This window comes from Solanum tuberosum, unplaced genomic scaffold, assembly GCF_000226075.1.
Source record: "Solanum tuberosum cultivar DM 1-3 516 R44 unplaced genomic scaffold, SolTub_3.0 scf00105, whole genome shotgun sequence".
NCBI lineage: Eukaryota > Viridiplantae > Streptophyta > Magnoliopsida > Solanales > Solanaceae > Solanum > Solanum tuberosum.
The window spans coordinates 806374-830521 of record NW_006239031.1 but is presented as its reverse complement, the minus strand read 5'-3'; the positions used below and the strand labels follow the sequence as shown (position 1 = coordinate 830521).

Below are 24148 nucleotides of genomic sequence, written 5' to 3'. Positions count from 1 at the left end.
ATATCAATTGACTATGATTTGTTAGTAGTTTCTTGATTTGTACAAAAATTGAGAAAAGCAAAAGAATCAAGAAAATCAACGAAAATAAAAAATAAAAAAAACGTATGTCAGTTTGATTTATAAATTTAATAAATCGACGTAACTAATTTAGTATTTTTTGATACAAAAAGAAAGCCAATTTAACGTATTAAGCCAGCTAGAAAGTACGTGAGTTAAGAACAATACAGTCCCACGTCTAAGACCTCGTTTGGTCATGTGAGATAAAATCAGGACTTAAAATCATGATATGAAATCATATAAAATGAAGTTGAAGTTTTGTTTGGATATGCAATTTGAATTTTTAAGTCGTAGTGCTTGCTCATAACAAAAAAAAAAAACTCACAAGTTGTGAAAACTATCAAAATCGCTCAAATTCTTTATACAATCTTACCAAATGAGCAAAAATATAATACAATATCACAAAGCTAATTCAAGAAAAAACACAACATTTATTAATTGAATTTTAGTTCAATAAAAAGTAAAATTGAACATGTGTTGTGGTGTACTACTCTTTATTAAGATTCTCTCACATAGTACTGTCAATCTCCTCGCGTTGAACATGCATTTCTCGATCAGATGACGAAAAATAAATCAATATTGTTACCTTGAGTTGTCTGTTAGTCAATACCAATAATAACTATATCATTATGTTCATATTCCGTGAATATTTCATCATTCTCTTGATATTCTTGCAAAAATTATATAACATTGCACGAGATATGACAATTTCACTTGTGTGTCAATGATTGACATAATGGTTCATGTTCTATTTCAGTACTCTAAATCTATTTTTTGCAGCTTCAAAAGTTCATTTGATCAGATAGCACGATCTCATTCACTTCCTTTGAAATCCTGAGACTGATAGCATAATCTTTTGTATGGAGCTAAAAGTCCCTCGTTTGAAAATCAATATTGGAAACATAATATTTATCTACCGATAAAAATAACATTTTTTATAAGTAATTTTTTTTAAAAATACATAACGGAAATGAGATAATTTCGTGTAAACAAATTAATATTTATTTTAAGAGATGACTTTTTCCCAAAAGTTTGTAATTGGTAACGGTATAATTTACTATCATGTGATGGAAATAGAAATTGATAAAGAGTATAATATCAACTGGTATAAATTTTGTTACATATTAAATAATTAAATAAATAGTGGAGTAGTAGTTGATAGATATAAAATAATGAGTTTTTATTTTTATTTTTATAAAATATAAATTTGTGAGTTAATTTTTATATTTAAAAAATGTAAAACTATAATATGAAATTCTCAAATTAATTTTTTATAAAAAATCATAAAATAAAAACTCGTGTCCAAACATTAATTTTTAAATCATAAAAATTAAAATTTCAAATCAGATGAAATCAAATGCACAATCAACAAGGGTTGTGATGGAGTGATAAATACTCTTTCATCCTTAACCAAGAGGTCTCAGGTTCGAGCTCCTTGAGTACGAAATCGCTTTTGTTAGAGAGCGGTGAACACCGTGAAAAATAATAATAAAAAAAAATCAAATGCACACGGTACTAAACATGACCGCGTACAAGCAAGGCCAACAGCATCGACCGTTTTTATTTGGGCTCACAACCATCGGTCCGGTCTGCGTCTGAACTCTGGCGAACAAATTTTCTCTCTGCTACTGTGCGTGTGCTCTCACCATTGTTACTTCTTTCACTTTGTATTTACTTCTGTCTCCCGCCCATTTTCTTCTATGGCACCGAAGAAGAAACCTCAATCATCCAAAGGCAAAGGTTCTTCTTCCACAGGTCCCAAATTGCAAATTTCTGCCGAGAATGAGAATCGCCTCCGACGATTGTTGCTTAATTCAGGCCGCTCCACTCAGTCTCCGACTCCGATTCCAGCAGAGGATGCTCTCTCAAAAGCGCAGAAGGCCAAGAAACTTAGTTCTATCTACGAAAAGCTTTCTTGCGAGGGCTTTACCAATGATCAAATTGAACGTGCTTTATCCGCTCTCAAGGTACTCTACTAATCAAGAAAACGTCCATTTTCCAATCACAAAATTTAATGATTAATTTAACGGTGTAATTTCAAGAAAGACAGACTCATGCAATTTCAAGAAATATACCTGATTACTGTTTTTGACTCATAGAATGTGTTCCTTTTTGGTTATTTGGAGATATAATCAGACACATTCTCTCTGAAATAGTTTTTAATAATATTTACCATTTCAAAAAAATTACAAAGGAGAGAGCCACGTTTGAAGCTGCTTTAGATTGGCTATGCTTGAATTTGCGAGGAAATGAGCTTCCTCTGAAGTTTTCAAGTGGTACTTCCCAATTGAACGAAGGTATTGATTAAAAAAGTTCTGTTTAATTTCCAGACTCAGCGATATTGAGGAATTTTGTGTTAAGGAGAAAGAAGTTAAGTTCATGAATATGCATTTTTGCAGGTTCTGTTGGTATCATATCAACTGCTCGACAAGATTGGGTTCCTTCAGCAGATTCATCTGTGGCAGAAGTTAAAGATGAGAAAATACCTAAAGTTTCAGTTGTGCCGAAGGGTCGAAGTGATAGTGAATCTCTACGTACAGTTGAACGCGCACAAGCTGATTGGATCCGCCAGTATATGGAACAACAGGAAGAGGTATTTATACAGTTCTATTTGATACTTCTAGTTCGACTGGCGGGTACAATGGGTCTGTGGTGCTAAATTACTGCACTGTGTATGATTTCAGCTTTTTGTGAATTATCTGTCTACAGTGAAACCAAAGGTAACTGACAAAGGTTCTGCAGGAGAGTGGCTATGCCTAGTTAGCTACTGCATGCTTAACACTTCTAACATATTGTTTTTGTTTCACAGCTACCTGTTGTCTTAGAGAAATATAACTAAGATTCATGATAAAGAATTAGGACGTGATGCTGTTCCCTCAATGCTGCTCGGACTCTTCAAAAATGTCGATGAGTGTGTGTCGGATCCTCCAAAAATAGTGTATTTTTGAAGGATCGGACACGGGTGCGGCAACATTTTTGGAGAATCTGAGCAACTTAGCTCTCCCTCCTAGATTTCATCATCACTTGCTCTAGTTTAATCCATATACTTTTTGCTGTTTTTGGTTAGCTCCCTGAGCTGAGTACTTTAACAATTTATTGGAGCTACATCTACTTATCTTTGTGACTTTCTCATCCATTTGATGCCATCAATGAAACACCTTATTTCATCAAAAAAAGAAAAGAAGAATTAGGGCACGAGTCCTGACCTAAGGCAGCTAGACTTCGTCGAAATCTATCTTTAATCCCAATTTCAATCTGAACAAATTCTCTGTTTTTTAATCATAAAGTTTCCCAATATTAAAGATCTAAAAGCCACTGAAATTCAAAGTGTGCAACGCTGAGTCTATACATTCTTCTTTTACTATGCATTTGCAGGATGAAGCTGAAAGTTTGGAATCTGATTTTTTTGACGATGGTTCCCTAGAGCAGGTAAATCTCATGGCAACTTTTTCCATGTTTCTACACTAATAAATCATCAGTTCACTTGCTTTGTGTCACACAGCCTCTTTAGTAATGACTATCTGATGATGTAGGCTTTCCTTTTATCGGTATCCATTTCCCAGTTCATTGTAGTAGTATGTTCAGGCTTTAGGTTGGGCTGGTGGATGGAGTAGATATATGGTTTACATTCTTGAAAGGCTTGTATGGCTATTTCTCTTGCGAAAATGACATGTTTATGTAAAGTTGAATCTGGATATTGTAACAGTTAGTTCCTTAAAGCATTTCCCCCTTTTTCCTGTTGTAGTGAATTGAATTTTGTCTTATCAGAGTAGATATAAGATCAATATCCCTCAAAACACTTGTTACTCAAAGAATATGAAAAGCATGCTACTGGTCTTGATTCATGTTTCGTTCGTCAACAGGTCCCGCGGAAAAAACGTAGTGTTGAGTCCATTGTTCAAGAATTTCATACTGCTAGGCTGGAAGCTATTCATGCAAAAGAGCGCGGTGACAAAAAGGGCCAGGAACAAGCCAGCCGAACCATTCGGAAGATCAAGCAGGAGATATCTTCTCTAGGTTGAAAACTTTTGATATTGTGCTTTCATTCCATTACTTTAGCAAGTTTAACTTTTGACATTTATTATAGGACTACCGGATGATATCCTGGAATCTGCACACGAAAGTGCTTCCGACCATGCAGTGTTAGACATGTCCTCAGAAAAACTTGATGTTGACGATGTTACTTCACACAATTTCAGAACGTCCGATATTCATGAACATGAGATAGGAATGGACGAAGTGTCTGTCAATAACAGCTCTAATGAGTTCATCGAAGACAATCCATCAAGTGTTCCTTTAGGTGACAAGGCGGCTTCAGGAGGAGAACCAGAAGACGTAGAGCTTGGTGATTTCTTATTTGAAGAAGATTCCTCCGCTGATGTGTTGGCTACTGTACTAGAACTGCAGAAGAAAGAAAAGATGAGAGAGTTATGCAGTCAGAAAAACTTGGAGAAGTTAGAAGGTATATGGAAAAAGGTAAAAGTCTGGTACCTGATCTTATGAGTTAGTTGTAAATTTTTCACTGTAGATTATAATCTAGAGCACCTCTTTAGTTACCTATAAAACAAAGAAGATTTGGAGCTCCTCTATTGGTATAAAGAAGGATATAATAGGAAAAAGATGCCTGATCAGTAGTTTTAACTTAAATAAGGTAGCCTCTTAAAGTGAACAAAGTATGTTTTCATTGTTTTCCTTTTCAATGTAGTTACTTTGACAGGATAAGGTGTAACTTGTCTCTGTTTTTATTAGTTTTGAAACAACCGATAGTGTTATTGCATCAAAGGGTGTGGCCTAACGGTTAATGAAGTTGGTTGAAACCTTGTTGGAGACCAAGGTTCAAATTCCAAGACAAAAAAACCTAGGTGATTTCTTCCAATCTGCCTAAGCCTTGGTGTGCTGAGTTATCTGGTACTCGTGTAAGTTGGAGGTAGCAGGTATCCCTGGAATAGTCAAGTGCGAGCAAGCTGGTACAGAAATTATTGTTTTAGAAAAAAAGAACTTTTATTTTTATTAAGGTAAATTGATACTGGTAAGAAGGTTAATCCACGATGAGCCCGTATGGACCTGTTCTGTAGCGTGAAGTTAAACCACCCCCTCTTAACAACATGTGATGCAAAATGTGAACCATGTTAGATTTGTGTCACCCCTTTTCTTCTTGAGGTCTTCTTGCTTTTTGTTCTTAAGTTGTTGTTCCTTCCCTAAAAGTGTTACAACTGTTGGCATAATTGCAGGGAGATCCACAAAAGATTCCAAAGGCTTTTCTTCACCAACTTTGTCAAAGATCAGGATGGGAGGCACCAAAATATGCGAAAATACCTGGAAAAGGAAATATTACAAGTTACTCAGTTAGTATAATGCGCAAAGCCAGTGGGAGGGGTAAGAGCAGAAAAGCTGGAGGGCTAGTAACAATTGAGCTTCCTAGTCAGGATCATGCTTCTTCTACTGCTGAGGTATGTCTAATGCTTTGTTCATACTGTTATTGCATTTGTTGTACGTCCATAAAAAAAAAGGAAAGAGAAGTTAATGATAGTTGCAGTTCTACTATTTGGCCATTACACAACGTTTTAGTTTGTGGGTGTAAAATATACCTTAATAGGGAGAATTTCATGTATTCACATCAAAATAGGAGTGTGTCATTTATCCCTTCGTTTCTTGTAAGATAGCAGTTGAATTTGTTTAGCTATATATACATTGTTTGTCGCTGGAGTTTTTTCTTTTTTGATAATGTTCATTGATTGGCATCAAGAAGTTGCAATGGTTACAAAAATAGATATGCTAGCTCCGTTTGTCACTGTAGTTTAGCGGACTGAATTTTTGTTCAGTCCGCGATATGTCAGGGCCTCTAGGCACTACTAAATAATATTGGAAACTTTGGTTTTCAAGCCATCAGACTGATTATTGACCTATTTTCTATTCAAGCATTTGATCGATTTCTCTAGAGTTTTTCCAGTTTGTTCTGTAGGCTTGTTCAATTTGCACTTTGACACTGCCCAAAGCCACACTTCGCGTTTCAGATTATCTTTTTGCCTTTTAAGACACCTTTGAAGGTTTATCTGGAATAGATGTTAGCTCGTAACCCAAAAGATTTGTGACACTATTGAGAAGGTCTTAGGGATATATATGGTGAGAGACTGTCTTGAAACATTAAAGTAAATTATGGTAAAGACAGATTCTTCTGATTTATTTTCCACTGCTAAATTCTCTCTTTTTTCCTTTAGTTTCTCTCCTCCATAATTCACATATCTTCTTTTATTTTCTGGGAAGATTTAAAATGCCTGAGCTAGATGAGAGTTTGTTTCTGGTCCAACTGCAGTTTCAACTGACTGGAAGAACAAAATCTCCTACTTGAGAAGTGAGCAGAGAAATAACAAACGTTCTGTTGTTGAACACTAAGAAACTGTGAATTTACCTACAGAGGGCCAGTAGTTTGGGCAGGAGAAGGATGCACCAGTATCCCCACAACACACTTGTGAAGGCTATCTGTAAGAAGGAAGAGAGTAGAAGTTGATACCATTAATCAAATGTGTATTTGCATGTGTAATTCACATAGCCTTATTGTGATGGGTCTTTTGGATGCAAAATCAATTGGAAATGAAAAATGTCACGATTTAGAGGAATAAATATGCGAAATTATAGAAATTCTTAACATGGTTGTAAGAAAGAAGGTCTGTACTCTCTGTACATATACGAACTCTCTCTTTTTGCTATTTTTGTGAATAACATTGCTGTACTTGCTAAAAGAAAAGGAAAATATCAAATTATTGAAACATGAAGGGTAATGTGACAACCCCACTTATTTTTTTTTGAGAAAGAAAATATTACTTCTATATATCCACAGGTATACTACATCAAAGTGTAGTCCCCCTCCAAAAAGTTTTACTTACATCATTCCTAGGATCTTCTAGTTACAACCAGTCAATAACATTAAACACAGTTTCAGCTTCTCCTATCACTACTTGCTTACACCAAAAATAATAAAGCCCTAGGCAATTAGTCTTTATCTTCTGGATAATTGTTCTGTTTTCCTTCAAAACATCTTTGATTCCTTTCCTTCCAAATTGTCCACCAAATGCAAGCTGGGACAATCCTCCATCTCTTCTCATTTTTTCCTGCATTTTCATCCCTGTTCCAGCATTGTAGGTATGTATTGGACTTCACCATACGTGTTTTTGCATCAGTCTTAACCCCTTTGTGGATCCCCCTCTGTTTCGTAACCCCTCTTGAAGTTTTATGGCTAGTTCATTAAATGCTGGTAAGAGGCAGTTCATAGAGCTATTGTTTTCTCTTCTCTATTTGCTTTCCCACGGTTGACAGGACTCTGCTATAACTGTGATGTCATTTTCTTGTAAAAAGCATTTGATATATTTTTTCTATAGGCCTTACTTAGATCTGATGTCACGTAATTGCAACTTTGATGAAAATACAATCTAATATTGTAGTTTGGAATGACCAGTGTTCAAGCTTATAAGGAAAATCACAAAATCCATGATCTTAGTTTCAGGAACCAGAGATCTTATTAATTAACTGGAATTTGCAGAGTTCTGTTGTAAAAACACTTGCTTACTTCTTTTTAGTTTGCTATGGTTTTTGTTTTGAGATGTGATTCTAAAACATGGTTCTCTTCTTTTTTGAACTGTGATTTGCTCAGGATGCACAAAACAGAGTTGCAGCGTATGCTCTCCATCGCTTGTTTCCAGATCTCCCAGTTCACATGCCAATTACCGAGCCATATGCATCACTTATTTTGCAGTGGGAGGAAGGTCATTTTTCTAACTTCACGTGCAGTCAAATGTTTAATATTGATATTACATTAAGCATTTTGGTAACTCAATTTTATACTTCACCCTGATCAAATTGGTCTCTTGTAGCCATAGAGCCCATAATTGTTTATCTAATCTTTTTACTGCAAACCTTACATTGATAAACAGTTTTTTTTTGATTGATGAAAGTTATCATAGAGAGATAATACACTCAAAAATCTTTGTCCAGAGGTAAAACTTATGCTACAACATCTATGAAAACAAGGAAAAAGAGGGAATTTATTTTGAAGCATCCTACGTAAAAAGAATAATCCCTCCAAAATTTATTTCAACCCTTAAATGGTTTCACTGATGTAGGCAGCATAGTTCTCTTTTGTTATTTTTTTATCCGGCTGATCTCTTAGTGGTTGCACACCTCATTAACAACCTGAAGAACCCGAGTCTGTGTCAGTTAGATTCGCAAGGTCTGGTCTGATATCTCCACCTCTTTCATGTGCATGGGGGTCTTTTCTGGGACAGGTGATTCTGTGAAAGATATTGTTGATGATCAAGTGGAACGAAGGGCCTATTTTGTGGATTCATTGCTGGAAGCTAGCGGTTCAGAAACCATAACTCATTCTGATGTCTCCAATAATGCTAGCAAAGAAAAGTTTTTACATCCTCACACCACCGAAGATAAGACGGTGCCTGTTGATTTTACAGGTGAAGTATGCTTATGGATTCTTTTCTGGTTTGCATCAGAAAATAATTTGAAATTGTTACTTATTTTCTTAAAACACTCAAAATGTATGGCATTTCTTATGAAGCTGGTATTGGTAGAATTTGAATTTCTCTTTTGCTTTATTTTATTGATTTTGCATCAACCATGGATCTAGATTAAGACTGCTTTTCAAAGAATTGCTGATATAATAAGTCTTTAATATTTGGTGATCATGTCTATATACATTTTGTTCTTTTCTGTTCATTTAGCTGGCAATAAATGATTTATTCTGATGTCTACTGCAGTTCAATCTGTGCCTTTCTATCGTTGCTTGTTTTTCATTTTTCCTTCTTTTGGGGAAGATATGACTCATAGGTAAGAATCGCAAAACAAGCGAACTAATTGTCTCGTGCTGGTGAAAATGGAAGTACCTCAAACAGATAATGTTTTCTATTTAGTTATAGGTTCAGCATATTGCCCTTAGGGGAGGGGTAAAGTGGTAAACAGTGAGTTTTAGTTATTGACTTTAACAAGATCTTGTATACCTGTTAGTTTTTGCAGGTTTGTGGAGGCTTTTGGGAGTTCATTGCTATTTCAGAATGTAAATGGTTCCTTTGCTGACTAATCTCTTTGTTTTCTGCAGCCAAAAATCCCCGTAAAGAAGCAGAAAGTTTCTCTCTGAAAAAGGAGCAGGAGGGTAGGAAGAAGTTGAAGAAGTACCAGGTCAGAGCCTTTCTAGTTCTATACTATTAAAATTATGTGGCACTGCGGATGTGATTGTGTTAGTGCTGCTGTAGGCCATCTACTATGGAGTTGTCATTCACTTTGGGCTGCTTGTTACACTTTCACATAGATAGGCATCACTGATGAATAACACAGATTTGAATGATGAAAGAATTTGAAAGATGACAATGAACAAAAGGTAGGAAAGATCCTGAAGACATAATAAAAACCAGAGGGCTCTAGCAGTTGCACTTTCGGCATTTTAGTAACAGTGAGGGATGTGATATGTATACTCTTCCTTTTCTTTCTTCTTTTTGGGGTGGGGGCGGGGATATGAATTCTGTTGCAAGCTAGGGTTTCAACTACTATATTTCTTTACATTTTTTAGTTTTGATACAAACGGCTCTTTTTCGTTTTTGTTGTAGAGGTTGTCTGCAGCTTTGCAAAGCCTAGGTTGGTTTCTCACTTTTTCATGTTATTTTGGTAGAGCTTTCATGACTTAACAACTGACCTGGGGCAGTTGTTTGCTGGGATTCTGAGGTTTCAGGTTGTCTGCATACGCTATAATGGTGGTTAAAGTTTATCCAGCCTTACATCATGCATTTCCGTAGCAGTCATTACATAGTGGCTTTCCTTATTTCCCTCTTTTCTCTTCATAATTTTGATTATTTTTTTTACTTTTATCATTGATGTTACTTACCTCTTTGTCTGCTTCAATTTCTGAAGATATTTAATTATGTTCTCCAAGCAGGAAATGTTAAAATCACGGGCTGCCCTTCCTATTGCTGACTTAAAAGGCGAGATCCTGCATTCACTAGAGGAGAATGATGTTTTGGTCATTTGTGGGGAAACAGGTTGCGGGAAAACAACCCAGGTGTTGAATTCTTAAATTTTGCCTTTTTTCTGTACCAAAATTACTTCAATACTGTGTTGAGGCGCAGTTTTCAATTCTGTTTAGGTGCTACTAGTTATGTGCTTTGGTCCTGTTTTCCCATTCTTTAAAGAACTTTCTTTCCCTTGTTTTATTGCAATGATCCTAGCTTGACGTGTTTTGTCAAATCAATCTTTTTTCAAAGGGGAATAGCAAATCAGTGCTTCTTATTTTCAGATAGTGAGCTGTAGAGAAGATCCTACTCACCTAAACAGTTGCTAGAGAATATGTCAGAAAAATTTCCAAATAAAGCTAATTGATTTAAGAAGGCACCAAGATGGTTTTTATGTGCAATGGAGGGTAACTTATAAATTCACATTTGTATCTAGAATCATTGACATCTTACATTTTAATTTCTGTAGGTCCCTCAATTTATACTGGATGACATGATTGAATCAGGACGTGGGGGACACTGTAACATTATATGCACACAACCAAGGAGAATCGCGGTCAGTGCTACCATTCATTTACCATACATTTGCCTGCACTAACTGAAACATTGGTTCTGGAATTCAGTTCTTTAATCGTCTGCTTGTTTGATTCAAAATAAAATGTAATTTTTTCCATGCAAATTCTCAACTTCTATGACTTCCGCGGAGCTGCCAATATTTTTGCAGCTTTTAGCTGGTTGTGCTATTATCTCGGTTGTTGCCTGTTGGCTATGATAAAACATATTCTTGATGAGGCCTTGTGCCATTGTTATTGTTACTCCGTTTGACACTTCTATTGTGTGCAGAACCCTCCAATACTTTTGGAGATTTTGCATGCAGCCGTATTCGGACTTCGAAATATATTTGATGCATTAGTGTTCCTCCGTTGTAGCTTGATGTCACCTGTTAAGCTCAATAATAGTAGAACAAGTTCCTTGGTGCCATTATTCCGGATTGTCGCCTGTGGACTATGATAAAATTTATACTATATGAGGTCTTGTCCATCTTGGTTAAGTATATGAATATTGGGATTTGTTCCACTATTATTGTTTCTCCGTTTGACACGTTTATTGGGTTCAGAACCATCTAATATTTTTGAAGGTTTGGCATCCAGCCATTTTAAGATACACATAAGCACACCAATATTTCCTTGAATTGTGCTGCCTTGTAAGATAACTCCAGAGCATCTTGCAGGTTCTTGCTTCTAGGCTATCCTACCTTTCTGTAACCTTGTTTTAGCGTGGATGAAGAATTAAGGATTAATTTTGTCGTTAGTTGAATTGTAGGTCAAACTCAAAGTTATTAGTTGGATTTCATTGAAGATCAAAGTTATTAGTTGGAGTACGGTGAAGCATTGCAATTTAGAATAAGTGTATCACATCAAGGACAAGGCTTATTTGAACTCTTGTATATCAGATCACCTACCATATTATATGAAGTAACCAATCATATTTGAAGAACACATGCATGGAGTTCAGAAATTCGATCAGATAGTTTTTTCTTTTTCTTTTTCTTGCTAATATAGGTTTTCTGCAATAGCTTAGCTGAGATTGGAGGCTCTTCCTCTTCACTTTTGTTGAGATGTCATTAGGCAATACTTTTGTCTTGCTCTTTACACCCACATTTTAGGTTTTCTCTCACTGACAACAAGATTTGCTGATTGTCATTTTCTCTTTGTTAGGCTACTTCTGTGGCTGAAAGAGTTGCTGATGAGCGTTGTGAATCTTCACCAGGTTCAAGTGAGTCCTTGGTTGGTTACCAAGTTCGCCTCGATAGTGCAAGGTATTGCTTCCGGCTTCCCAAAGTCTTCATTTTTAAATGGATACATTATCACTTGTCCCAAAAAAAAAGGATACAAAATCATGAAATTGGATGTCATGTTGACTCAAAATTTGCTTGTCTGGAAATTGATTTATATATTACCATTTTAGTGTCGGCGAAGCTACCAGTGCTTAATAAAACCAGTCAGTTATCTCTATGTGGCTGGATGTATGGATTCTGCGCTGTCATTTCACTTGGTTTATTCATTTCATTCGATCACTTTAAACATGTTTTTAACAGGTCTACCATACATGACTCATGGGTGGAGTAGGATTACAAATAAGATATTGCTCATTGGATCTGAGACTTCGAAGGATTTAGATGTTGAGTTTTATGATACTTGGGTTCACATGGATAGCCAATTTTGTGCATCAATGCTTTACTACTATTACAACTCCCACTGTGATCTGCTTTTGTTTAGTCAGCGATCTAATCATTCCTGCTGAGTCGTTTTCCCTTAGATTTCCTTAAGCATTGCAAACCTGTTTTCACTTAGCTTTTTATGGGTCTCGTTGTCATCATGTAAGGACATAGGAATCTCCCATCAGTGGTTCTACCCAGAATAAGTATCATTTTATATTCGTGCTTTAAAAACTATAATCATCATTAATACTGAAATATGATAATGATTCTGTGATTGTCTTGTGAAGTTGTGATTATTACATCAAAACATCATCTATTAATCTTTTTACCCTCTTTCAGGAATGAGAGAACAAAGCTCCTCTTTTGTACAACTGGCATTCTTTTGAGAATGTTTTCAGTAAGTCTCCTACTAATTATATTGCATGCTTACCGACTATATTGAATTTATTTGACATAATCTTTGCCCACTTTACCTTTTTTAAATATTTTTTTTTATAAAAGAATGTCGAAATATTGGCCAATATCTTTTGGTGCAATTAAATGTGTTATTTTGCAGGGAAATAAAAGTTTGGCTGGTGTTAGTCATATCATTGTTGATGAAGTGCATGAGAGGTCACTTCTGGTGAGTTTTTTGTGCACTGCATGACATGTGTTTATGAATTATGGCGAGCAAGTTTATTTAATTTCCACTACTTGCTTGTAAAATAGATCAGGCTATTAAAAATTGACCATGTGAATATGAAAGCATGTTGTTTAGATTCTCTTATGCTGATTCTTATGAAATTAGGTACCTACTAATGGTGGCCGTCTAGATATAGACCATTGCTATCTGGTTGGTTAAACATGTTAAAAGCTCGAGGAAAATGAAGAAGATAAATCAGTGAAATGTGTGACAGTCTCAATTAGTATCCATCATGATAATTGGTTACGTCCATACTAAATCATGCTCCTTTTTGTTTTATGATAATGTATATAATTTGTTATGATGGGGAAATATCTCGTATACAGACAATATACCAAAAGGCGGAGAATCTATAGTAGAATATGATCTCCGGAAAAACCACCCTATTTTTCTACAAATTGAAACCTTGTGGGTGCATTGAGAGAGGAATAAAAGAGACAACAAATGAGAGGCTATTCTCTTTTTAAATGCTCTCATATTTCTTTCTTTTAATAAGACCCACATGAGTGCTTGTGGGGCAACATATCATGCCCTTTGTCATCTCTAAAGGCCCAATTAATTAGTGCCTACTTCTTTGGGCTCGGTCATTGTCCATAGCATCTCGATCTTAAGATCTCTCACCACCGGCGAGTTGGCCACCTGACAATGCAAGAGGATATGTTCATGTCGTCACCCATTTTTTGCACATCAAACGCGAGCTGACATGTTATTATTCTTTCTTGCTGCAAACCAAGTAAATTGCTTACCTTTCTTGGCACCCGTGAATCCAAATTGACAAGTACAGAAAACCTGAGCCATACTTACTATAAGAGCTTACGGTAATATGATTTTACGAAGAACCATAGATATGGTTCTTGTATGTATAGAGGACTGAGTGACTTCTTTGAGAACCATATTTTGATCTAGCTCTCATTACTTCTTTATTTACGATTTCCCCAACATTGATATCATTACTTACCTTATTAAAAAGGTATGAGAATTATTATTTTGACAAATTTGGAAGAACTGCACATGACTATGAATTCTGGAAAGAAGTAATCAAATGACTTTTATACTTCATTGGGCATTAGGAGGATTGAAAAAAGGACTGTTTTCTTGCTGCTGCACATTCTTTCAGAAGCCCTTCCATTTTTTCGTCATTTGGTTGGTGTACTACCGGTGCTATTGCTGCCAAATTTAGGCACACAAAGAAGCTGCTTCCTGACTGAGCCTCCAGTATTTATTAGACTCCACGACAGTCTGATTCTTGAGACATCAGCAGGATGCTTATAATCATTGTTGCTTCTGAAAATCTGGCTTTGATGTCACACTTCTCATTCTGCAAATTGTTGCAGCTATGGCAAGTGCTGAATGCTCTTGCTGGACACCCCATTATATGCCCTTTACTCTAGTAACAGAAAGGATGGCTTTCTTTCTTGTCTTTTGTCACATTCATTTAATTCTGAAATCCCAATGTTTTGTGTCCATGATAGTTTGGTGCCACTGTTCTCATCTTCTTGAAGAAATCAGCTATGGTTCATTTTCATTTTCATGAGACCCTCTTTTTATCTGCTCACTACTCACTACTCACTACTCACTAGATGACTAGGACTATCAAACTGAAGAGGGAAATAGCACTTTTTGCTGTAGTCTACTTATATACCATTAATCTGTGGTTCTTCCTCTACTTTGTTGTATATTAATGGATATATTTGGAAACCAGTTGTAAGAAACACTAACATCTTTTAAAACCAGGGTGATTTTCTGCTCATTGTCTTGAAGAGTCTCATCCAGAAGCAATCTGCCCTTGGTACGGCAAAACTGAAAGTTATACTCATGTATGGTTTGGTTTCGTTTGTCAATATCTTGCAACCATTATCTTGTTCTGTGTCCTTTTTATAGTTATGACTGCTCATGGATGAATTTTTTGTTTTGTTTTACACATCAGGTCTGCGACAGTAGATTCACATTTGTTTTCTCATTACTTTGGTCACTGCCCTGTAATTACCGCTCAAGGACGAACACATCCTGTTTCAACTTATTTTCTCGAGGATATTTATGAGAGTATCAATTACCGCCTTGCATCTGATTCTCCGGCTTCTGTAAGCTATGGAACATCTACTAGGGAAAAGGTATTTCAGTTTACTTGCCTTAATTGACATTTTAGATGGACTGAAATTTGAAATTTTCTTTCTTTGCGACATATGCTCTCATTGGCAATTTCTAGCTTCTGCTTTGGAACTGCTCTAAAGTCTTCTCTTATACCAATCTTTACTTTTAGCTGAACTAATTTCCAATCAAAATCAATTATTAGTAAGGAATAGATCCTGACAAACCATGATGAGTGTTGCTCTGGTATTGGCTTACAGTTGAAGTAGATCTTCCTTATTGACTTGAAGTTCAGTCTGTTAACTTTTTGTTTATGTAGCTCAAGAGCTTCTTATATCTTTCCAATTGTATGAGTGCAGAATGCTCCTATTGGCAATCATAGGGGGAAAAAGAACCTTGTCCTCTCTGCATGGGGTGATGAATCATTGCTGGCTGAAGAGTACATAAATCCCTATTATGATCCCAGTAATTATCAAAACTACAGTGGACAAACTCAAAAAAATCTGGTAATTGTTTCTTAAAAGTACCTCTTCAGTGATGCTAATTAAGATCCTAAAAACTTTACTGAAAGAATACTGTGATGAACCATCTCTCACTATCTCAGAGGAAATTGAATGAAGACATTATTGATTATGATCTTCTCGAAGACCTGGTATGCTACATTGATGAAACATACCCTGAGGGTGCTATACTAGTTTTTTTACCGGTAAGTTCATCGATTTAACACTTATTTACGTTTTGATTTTCTCTTTCGAAGTTTTATGTCTGCAGAAGAAAAGAAGATTGACTTGTGAATTGTGTTCTGCTGAAGGGGGTTGCAGAAATAAACACCTTACTCGATAGACTGTCTGTGTCCTTCCAGTTTAGTGGACAGTCTTCTGAATGGATTCTTCCTTTGCATTCTTCTGTAGCATCTGAGGATCAGAAAAAAGTGTTTATTAGACCTCCAGAAAATATCCGTAAGGTAATGTTTTGTATTCAATCACATGTTTTTTCATTGAGACATTTATGCTATCTGATTACATTGTATGCATGCTATCTTCTTCAATTTGGGTTCTTTTCTCCTCTGCGCTTTTCTGTTCTCTTTCATGTGTTGGTTCTTGGTTGTGCAGTGTCTTGTGTTATTAATCTGCGTCATTGTCTGAACACAATTAAATCAAGTAATTACTCCCTGAAGGCTAAATGCTTATTATCATTATATAGCTGGTGTAAACTAACTCCTGTCACTAGCATTGAACACTTCTTGAGTTTTGTCAGCTCTTTAGCATCTTAATTTCCTTTTGTATCAGAGTTGACAACTCCTCACTTTTGTAACTTTTTGCATGTTCTTGATGCCAGCAATGAATTGTACTTACTTCCTCCAAAAAAGAGTAATATTGGAAGATGGTAAGTTGTTGTTTCTGTGCAGGAATTCATTTTGATGATTTTTCAGAATGATTTGCCCCTATAAATTGCTTGAATGGAACAGATGCTTGCGCTTGCAAATTGCCTTTCACCAGAACTAGCAATTGGATCTCCTTTTGCTATTGCACATACCAAGTAGAAGTGTTCTGAAGTATTATAGACTCTTTTATCTGAGAAAGAGACTTCCTTCTCTGCATATCCTCTCATTGTCCAATGCAAGTTAATGCTCTAATTGCTCTTGCAATCTGGGAAAACCCTGGATCTTGTACTAATTGTTAATACCCAAGATTCACATTCTTTAATTACACCTGTATGATGAAGCAACAAGCTGTCTTCATCCTAGCTCTCCCATGTTCTTACTGCTATGTCATCAACAAAACACTTGCTGCTCCACTCCTTATCGCCTCATCCCGCAACTACTACTTTTCAGCTTTCGTTGGCGACTTCCATTTAATTTGCATCGAAACCCTTATCTAGTTTCTACTGACATAATTCATGTATAATTTCAAATGATATGATTGACACATTTGTCATCTGCTTGTGTGACCAGCTCCTGAAGTGCCACATTACTCTGCTTCACATCCCTCATTGTTAAGTAGTGGCAGTATGAGTGTATGACATCCTTTTATTGTTGCTAGTACTATCTTCATAGGGAGCCGAGAAAAGGCTACGTTTCTTGATGTCGCTTAGGATGAAGAACTATGTTAAGAAATCTTGAAGGGTCTTACATTTCTTTGAATCTGAAAGCTGCATTGGCGATTTTCTTCTCAAGAGTCATTCACAAGAACACATTTACAACTATGTCCTGTATGATATTGACGAATGGAAAGGTCCAACATGGAACAAGCTCTGTTTATTTTATCTTATTGTAGATAATGCATAAATTTATTGTATCTGTCTAGATATGCATGCTCATCATTTACTCCATGTTCAGCCGTATTCAACTTCAAATTGAAAGTTGTACGTGGAGTCTGTGCAAAACCCTCTTCTTAGTCATCACCATATTTTTGCCTACTTTTAAGTGATTCATTTACTTATTGTTCTGTATTTTTGCTTGGTAATTTACCACTTCCAGGTTATAATAGCTACAAATATTGCAGAGACTAGCATAACCATAGATGATGTGGTTTATGTGGTTGACTGTGGAAAACACAAAGAAAATCGCTATAATCCGAAGAAGGTACGTCTTCTGCTCTCTTTCATAGCAAATGACAAGGCTGATTATCTCAGAGGATTGACTTTTCAAGCTCTGACTCGCAATACAACTGTTACGGCAACTCCATCTAGATAATAGCTGCTGCCTTGCAGTACTGCTATAAAAAATGTGTGCATGTAATCATGGAGGCTTTTTCAATCTTAAGTTTGCACTCATCATATTTGGATTTTTGCATGTGAGTTAGAATTTGTCTGTGTGATATGTTCAGCATTGCGATTTGGATAGAAAAATATTTGTCTATAGTTGGCTATGACTAGGTCCAGAAGCATCATCAGAAGAGAAGTTTCAGCACACACATGTGTTGTCATCTCTGTTAGGTAAAATAAAAGTTCAAAAAGATGTATTTCTTTGGAAACTGGTTAGCCGATGAAGTGGTTTTGATAACATGGAAATTACAGAGGGAAAACATGTATTTTTGCTTGAGGACGAGGTTAAGGCATAATGGGTCTTGTATATCATCTGGTTTTCTAAATTGGGTGTTCAGTTTTGAATAAAGTGCAATGTATAACCAGCCTGTTAGACTTTTCTGGATCCAACCATGGGATTTTATTGCTGAACTTCTAAAAGACATGATTTACTTGTTGGGACCTCTGCTTTTATGTGTTCCGTTTGAAGAAATGTTAATTCCCTTTGCTCTTTGTCTCCAGAGTCTGGTGCGCCGGTAATCATGTTTTTCTATTGTGTAAACTTCTTGATTTTAGAAATTGTCAAGCATGGTTGAAGATTGGATATCTCAAGCAAATGCAAGGCAACGTCGAGGCAGAGCTGGTCGTGTAAAGCCAGGAATCTGCTTTTGTCTCTACACTTCTTACCGATATGAGAAACTCATGCGGCCTTACCAAGTACGGGGTATTAGTTGGTTTTCCTCGTTATTCTATCTGGTACTTCTGTTCTTTGTTTCAGATAATCCTCTCTTACATCGCACTGATGTTTAGTTTGACCTTGCTAGATCCCGGAGATGCTACGAATGCCGTTAGTAGAATTGTGCTTACAAATCAAATTGCTATCACTTGGAAGCATAAAGCTATTTTTGTCTATGGTGATTTATTTTTTTAATAAAATTATTCAGATGCAATTTTATGTATTTTGTTCTATGGATTTTCTAACTCATTTTTGTCTTCCAAACTGTGTCTTTCAAGGCTCTTGAACCTCCAAAGGATGAGGCTATTATGTCAGCAATTTCTTTATTGTATGAGGTATACTCCATGGAGATGAATCTGTCTTTTGGTTTCTTAGCATCAACATCTGCATGTGCTATAATAACGACATCATAAGTCAACAGCAGGCTATGGAAGTTGAGTTATTTTCCTAGGAAGAAAAAATTATCAAAAATGTTGATGAAATATAATACTTTTGAGAGAAGATCTAAGACTAAATTTAAATCCTTCACTCGGAAGATACTCATTTATACAATAAAGTGCTAATATTAGCGTGTTTATGCTTTATCTAATCACATGCCGTCATATAAAATGGGATGGGTGTGTAAGGTATCGGGACCCATTCACTCTACAAAGTTTTGTGTAATTTGAGACATCTGCTTTTGTTTCTTATATGTCAACATGTACTTTTATATAAGTTTCTACTATGCTTCATTAGTATTGAGGTGTATATTTGTCATGTCTTTGGATGGTTCCATTTTCTACGGTATCATTGATAATGTTCATGCAAGATGGTATGCTATCTTGCATAGCTTGGTTTGTTACATGCAGTGCACTTGCATTCATTCATTTCCTTAATATTCTTTTGTCCATATTCTTTCTTCTTAATGCATATAAAAAATACATTCCCGTGTTTCCATGTTAAGATGTACTTAATCGCAATATTGTTTGTCGCATGAAATGCCAGGTGAACTGCACAGTTCTGTGCTTTATGGTGATAATCTCATAGTTCAATTTATGTTCAGGTTGGTGCCGTTGAAGGGGATGAAGAGTTAACTCCTCTCGGGTATCATTTGGCGAGACTTCCCGTTGATGTGTTGGTGGGGAAGGTAGTCATGTGATTATCCCTTTTCTTTAACATCTTATATATTTCTCACTATTACAACCCTAATTCATGAACTTTTTTTTTTTTTTTTTGCAAAGGTAAATAACTTTATTTAGGATTTCTAAAAAAATAATAATCTAAGAGATCTCTTGTATACTAGAATGTAGAAAATTTACCAAAACATATGATTTTCTACGAGTGGCAATTTTCAATATGAATTAAAATTTCAGGGTGCACCAATTGTCCTGGTTCTCTGGGCTTTGTTGACCACTATTATCTTATATTTTTCAAATGTGGAACTGTAGATGCTGTTATATGGTGGAGTATTTGGCTGTTTGTCACCAATTCTATCTATTTCAGCTTTCCTGAGTTACAAGTCTCCATTTGTTTATCCAAAAGATGAGGTCTGTATCTTCATCTCTTAAAAGCTTCGGTGATGTCCATATGGAATTTAATTATGCTATGGCATGCATATGCAGAGGCAAAATGTTGAAAGAGCAAAGCTGGCACTTTTGAGTGATAAGCTTGGCTGTGAAACTGACTCTGACAGTGGTAACTGGCAGTCTGACCATCTCCTAATGATGGTAGCGTATAAAAAGTGGGAGAAAATTTTGCGGGAGGTTAGTGATTTACTAACTTGCAACCGCTTATGAAATAACTGACTGTGTATCACATTTTAACAGCCCAACTGAGAATTCCCAAGGGTAGTGACACAGGTACAAATCTGGGTTGATATTAGGCTAGTTCCTCTATGCTTCCCACTTAAATACCAGCTTGCCTGCATCAAAAATTGAAAGCTTTTCTTTCTCAAAATAAAATAAAATTGAAAGCTTTCCTCCCAGACTTTAGACTATTGGTAGAGAGTGTAGCTTTTGATGTGTGGGTTCTTGAACCCTGCCAGAAAAGAGAGCTGGTATTTATGTTGAGAAGCATAGAGGGGTGTGTTACCTACCGAGTTTCAAACTTGGCGCCAATGTCCTCAGATATTCTCGATTATCAAAAAAAGGAAGAATTAATTGAAAGCTTAGGTGTGAATTGGCTTTTGCCATGGAAAACGTATGATTAATCATGATACTTTGATTAGTGCTTGGTTCTTAGCATTTATAGTAAGTATTACTACCTCCATCCCTGGTAGATTTGTTGTACTTCTATGTTTTGTCAATTTCAAAACCTGTGTCCACTCCTTGACCAACCTTTAATATGACACAAGTTGTGGGGGATCCGCATTTACTTCTCTTAGTGCAACTTTCTTCCTTTTTTTATTCGCAAAAACTGCGAAGTCAACGTATAACCAACTAGTAAATAACTCACAATTTTTAACTTTGCTCAATATTTGTGTTGAGTCAGACCAAGGGTACTACTGTATGATCAAAGGAGTAGTTCTTTTTGTCGCATGAAATTGTTAATTATTAGTAAGCTGATTTCCATCAGTCATATATAAGAAACAGATCACTGCTGGTTAGGGTGAACTATGACCTAACTTTAATCCTGAATAATTTGGCTAAACAAATGCATTCTATCTATGGCTACTCGATGTTTACCCACTCCACAGAGATTTCCCAAAGAATATTGCTTCTGCTTTGTCGGTAACAGACCAAACAATATTGTGTTTTGTAGAAAGAGCATATTTCCCATGTGGAATTGTGACAACATTGTTCATTGTTAGTCAAATAAGAATTAGTAGAGCCCTAGTGGATCAGATAATATTGTGTTTTCTCTCTTGTCGTTCATTGTTTGGATTGACTTTTAAGTTAGAGATCCTAACTTATGGCTTATTTTTGTCATTTTAGCTTATAAGCACTTTTTTTAATTTACCCACATACTAAAAAAGTGCTTAAAAACTATTTTGGTTTTAAAACACTTAAAATAAGCCAATCCAAACAGGACTCAGTCTATTGATAAAATACTTAAATGTATTTCAACACTTTTTACTCATAAAAAAAAGGTTATTTCCGAACATTTAATGTATGCATTGTCATTCTTTAAGCTATGCTACTGATGCAGTTCATTTTCTTTCTGACAGAATGGAGTCAAAGCAGCAAAGCAGTTTTGCAGCTCATATTTCTTGAGCAGTTCTGTCATGTACATGATAAGGTATGATTTTTATGTCATACTAAATACATCCCTTGTTATTGATTCATCCCTCATTATGCAGTGAGTTTTAACAGTTATATTATCAATGTTAAGGCTTCTCTAACAGGAAAGTATATCCTGTAGCCCTTGGGCCTTGGGGTACTATTTCCTACTCTGGAATGTCTGACTAATTTCGAAAGAAGCATTATGTAGCTCAGTTTTCTTGTAATTCAATCAAAACTGATGGTGGTGTTTTATGCCTTGGGGCTGTAGAATATGGATTCAACTAATGGAACTATGGTTGTCATTATCCATATCTTTTGTACTTGAAAGTAAGCCCATTACCTGATCCTGAATCCATTCTTTAATTTATGAAGCAAGTACCGGTAAAAAACAAATTGCAAATTAAAGAATGGATTCAGCATACAGTACCTACCTGTATTTAATTTTATGTAGCCTCCCACACCTAGTTTCAGTCTTTCACCATTACCATTTATCATAATAATCATTGGCACCGATCTGCATTTTAAACTTATAATGATCCTTCAAAAAGGTCCATTAAAGACGATATGCAACAAACTCTGAAAACTGGATTTATACAGGTTTGCAACGTTTAGCTCTTCCTGAGTGAGGCACTGAGCTGCGAGAATTATGCCTCCTTTTCCCAGTTACCTCCCTTTGTAGACCTCAAATTGTTTCCCCAACTGCTAATACATGTCTTATTGTGCCAGAGACATGAGAATACAATTTGGAACGTTGCTAGCTGATATTGGACTCATCAACCTCCCAAAAAAGTCGGAGGTACTTTTATTTCTAAGATGCATAGTTATCAAGTTTGCATTATTAATTTATGACTTATGATTTGCAGTCTCATCCTTTAAATTGGACGGTATTAATTTAGTGAATTTAATATATAAAATTGAACTATGATACCTGCTTTTGCTGGACATTTAAAATGAAGAGAACAATAAAAACACGGCTGGAGGTATCTCATGGACAATGTTAGACCATGTTTACTTCAAAAAAGGTTAGGATGTTAAGGATCTTAGGGACTGCCTTCAGTTATCTTCATAACAATTTGCATTTTGGTTTCATGATTGCAACTTCTATGGGTGCGAGGTGGGCCTTTGAGTGGTAGGTGTTAGAATAGGAATAAGTTTATACAATCCTATTAGAATAGGAATATGTTTATACAATCCTATTAGAATAGGAATAGGTTTATACAATCCTATTAGAATAGGAATAGTAATAGAAATAGAAATAGGAATACTAAATAGTATCCTACTTGGTAAAGGATTGTATTCAAGGGTGTCTATAAATAGGATCTCAATGTAATAATGTAAACAACACAACAATTCAATAATATTCTTTTCCTATATTTCTCACATGGTATCAGAGCCTCTACGATCTTGGTAGAAAACCAAAGAATTTCCGTTGCCGGCGGGTGGCTATTACTAATATATGCCGCCCGTCTGGCCAATGATTATGTTAATAAAAGTAGGACAAATGATACATGCATGAACCCCATGTTCAAGGGAAGAAACTTAGTCAGACAGGTCACCATGCATCAATTTTCGGTGACTTTCTAGGGCTGTTTTGTGTCAACCCCATATCTGTTGGTATTTGTGTAGCACCGTTCCATCTTTCCGGTGACTACTTTTTCATACTTAATTTGTGTAGCACCGTGACATCCTTCTGATGACTACCTTTTTTTGCATATTTGATTTGCGTAGCACCGTGCATCTCTCCGGACTACTTTTCATATTTAATTTGTGTAGTACCGTGGATTTTTCCAAACTATTTTCTCATATCTGAGTTGCGTAGCATCATGTGTCTTTTTCAGTGACTCCTCAGATTTGATTTGCATAGTTCCATTCGTCTTTCCGGTGACTCCTCAAATCTAAATTGTGTAGGGTTGTGCCATCATTCCGACCCTACCCATATTATTTCTCTTTTTCAATGGGGGTCGTTCCATCAATTCGAACTATCCTATATAATTTATATTTTCTAGTTGGGTCGTGACATCATTCCGACCCTACCCATATAATTTTATTTCTTAGATTGTGACCACTTTTAGCCATCAAATCTAATACTCCGGCATATGAGCATGTTCCAGCCAGTTTTTCAGTGACTTTCTTGTTAAATATTGACACATCTATTGATTCCAACATGATCCATACACTTTATACTAGATTTTGAGCACTTTCGGCGACCGTTGCATTGTGAAGAAGTCTATATGGAGCAACCACCTAATTTTGTTGCTCAGGGGGAGTTTAGTAGCCTTGTATGTTGATTACGTAAGTCACTCTATGGTCTGAAACAGTCTTTGCAAGCTTGGTTTGGGAAGTTCAACACTGTAATTTTATCACTCTCTGTTTTATCAGCATTATGCATCAAATTCAGTATTTCATGAGAAG

General features: G+C 35.9%; 1 protein-coding gene across 1 annotated transcript in view; it reads left to right on the top strand.

The window, feature by feature from the left end:
• The first annotated feature begins 1596 nt into the window (after window positions 1-1596).
• LOC102595882 (ATP-dependent RNA helicase DHX36) overlaps window positions 1597-24148 on the top strand; it is a 30724-nt gene continuing 8172 nt past the window's right edge. Inside the window, exons 1-29 of the mRNA XM_006349280.2 lie at window positions 1597-2024; window positions 2252-2354; window positions 2457-2650; window positions 3433-3486; window positions 3921-4074; window positions 4145-4533; window positions 5289-5507; window positions 7706-7817; window positions 8337-8519; window positions 9161-9240; window positions 9992-10114; window positions 10534-10620; window positions 11783-11883; window positions 12625-12682; window positions 12842-12907; window positions 14702-14784; window positions 14895-15078; window positions 15415-15561; window positions 15660-15761; window positions 15867-16019; window positions 17535-17639; window positions 18377-18517; window positions 18625-18714; window positions 18815-18871; window positions 19579-19662; window positions 19964-20062; window positions 20138-20278; window positions 21682-21752; window positions 22463-22532. Coding sequence (XP_006349342.1) covers window positions 1758-2024; window positions 2252-2354; window positions 2457-2650; window positions 3433-3486; window positions 3921-4074; window positions 4145-4533; window positions 5289-5507; window positions 7706-7817; window positions 8337-8519; window positions 9161-9240; window positions 9992-10114; window positions 10534-10620; window positions 11783-11883; window positions 12625-12682; window positions 12842-12907; window positions 14702-14784; window positions 14895-15078; window positions 15415-15561; window positions 15660-15761; window positions 15867-16019; window positions 17535-17639; window positions 18377-18517; window positions 18625-18714; window positions 18815-18871; window positions 19579-19662; window positions 19964-20062; window positions 20138-20278; window positions 21682-21752; window positions 22463-22532 — 3717 coding nt within the window. The 5' untranslated portion in view covers window positions 1597-1757. The remainder of the gene's footprint in view (window positions 2025-2251; window positions 2355-2456; window positions 2651-3432; window positions 3487-3920; window positions 4075-4144; window positions 4534-5288; window positions 5508-7705; window positions 7818-8336; window positions 8520-9160; window positions 9241-9991; window positions 10115-10533; window positions 10621-11782; window positions 11884-12624; window positions 12683-12841; window positions 12908-14701; window positions 14785-14894; window positions 15079-15414; window positions 15562-15659; window positions 15762-15866; window positions 16020-17534; window positions 17640-18376; window positions 18518-18624; window positions 18715-18814; window positions 18872-19578; window positions 19663-19963; window positions 20063-20137; window positions 20279-21681; window positions 21753-22462; window positions 22533-24148) is intronic.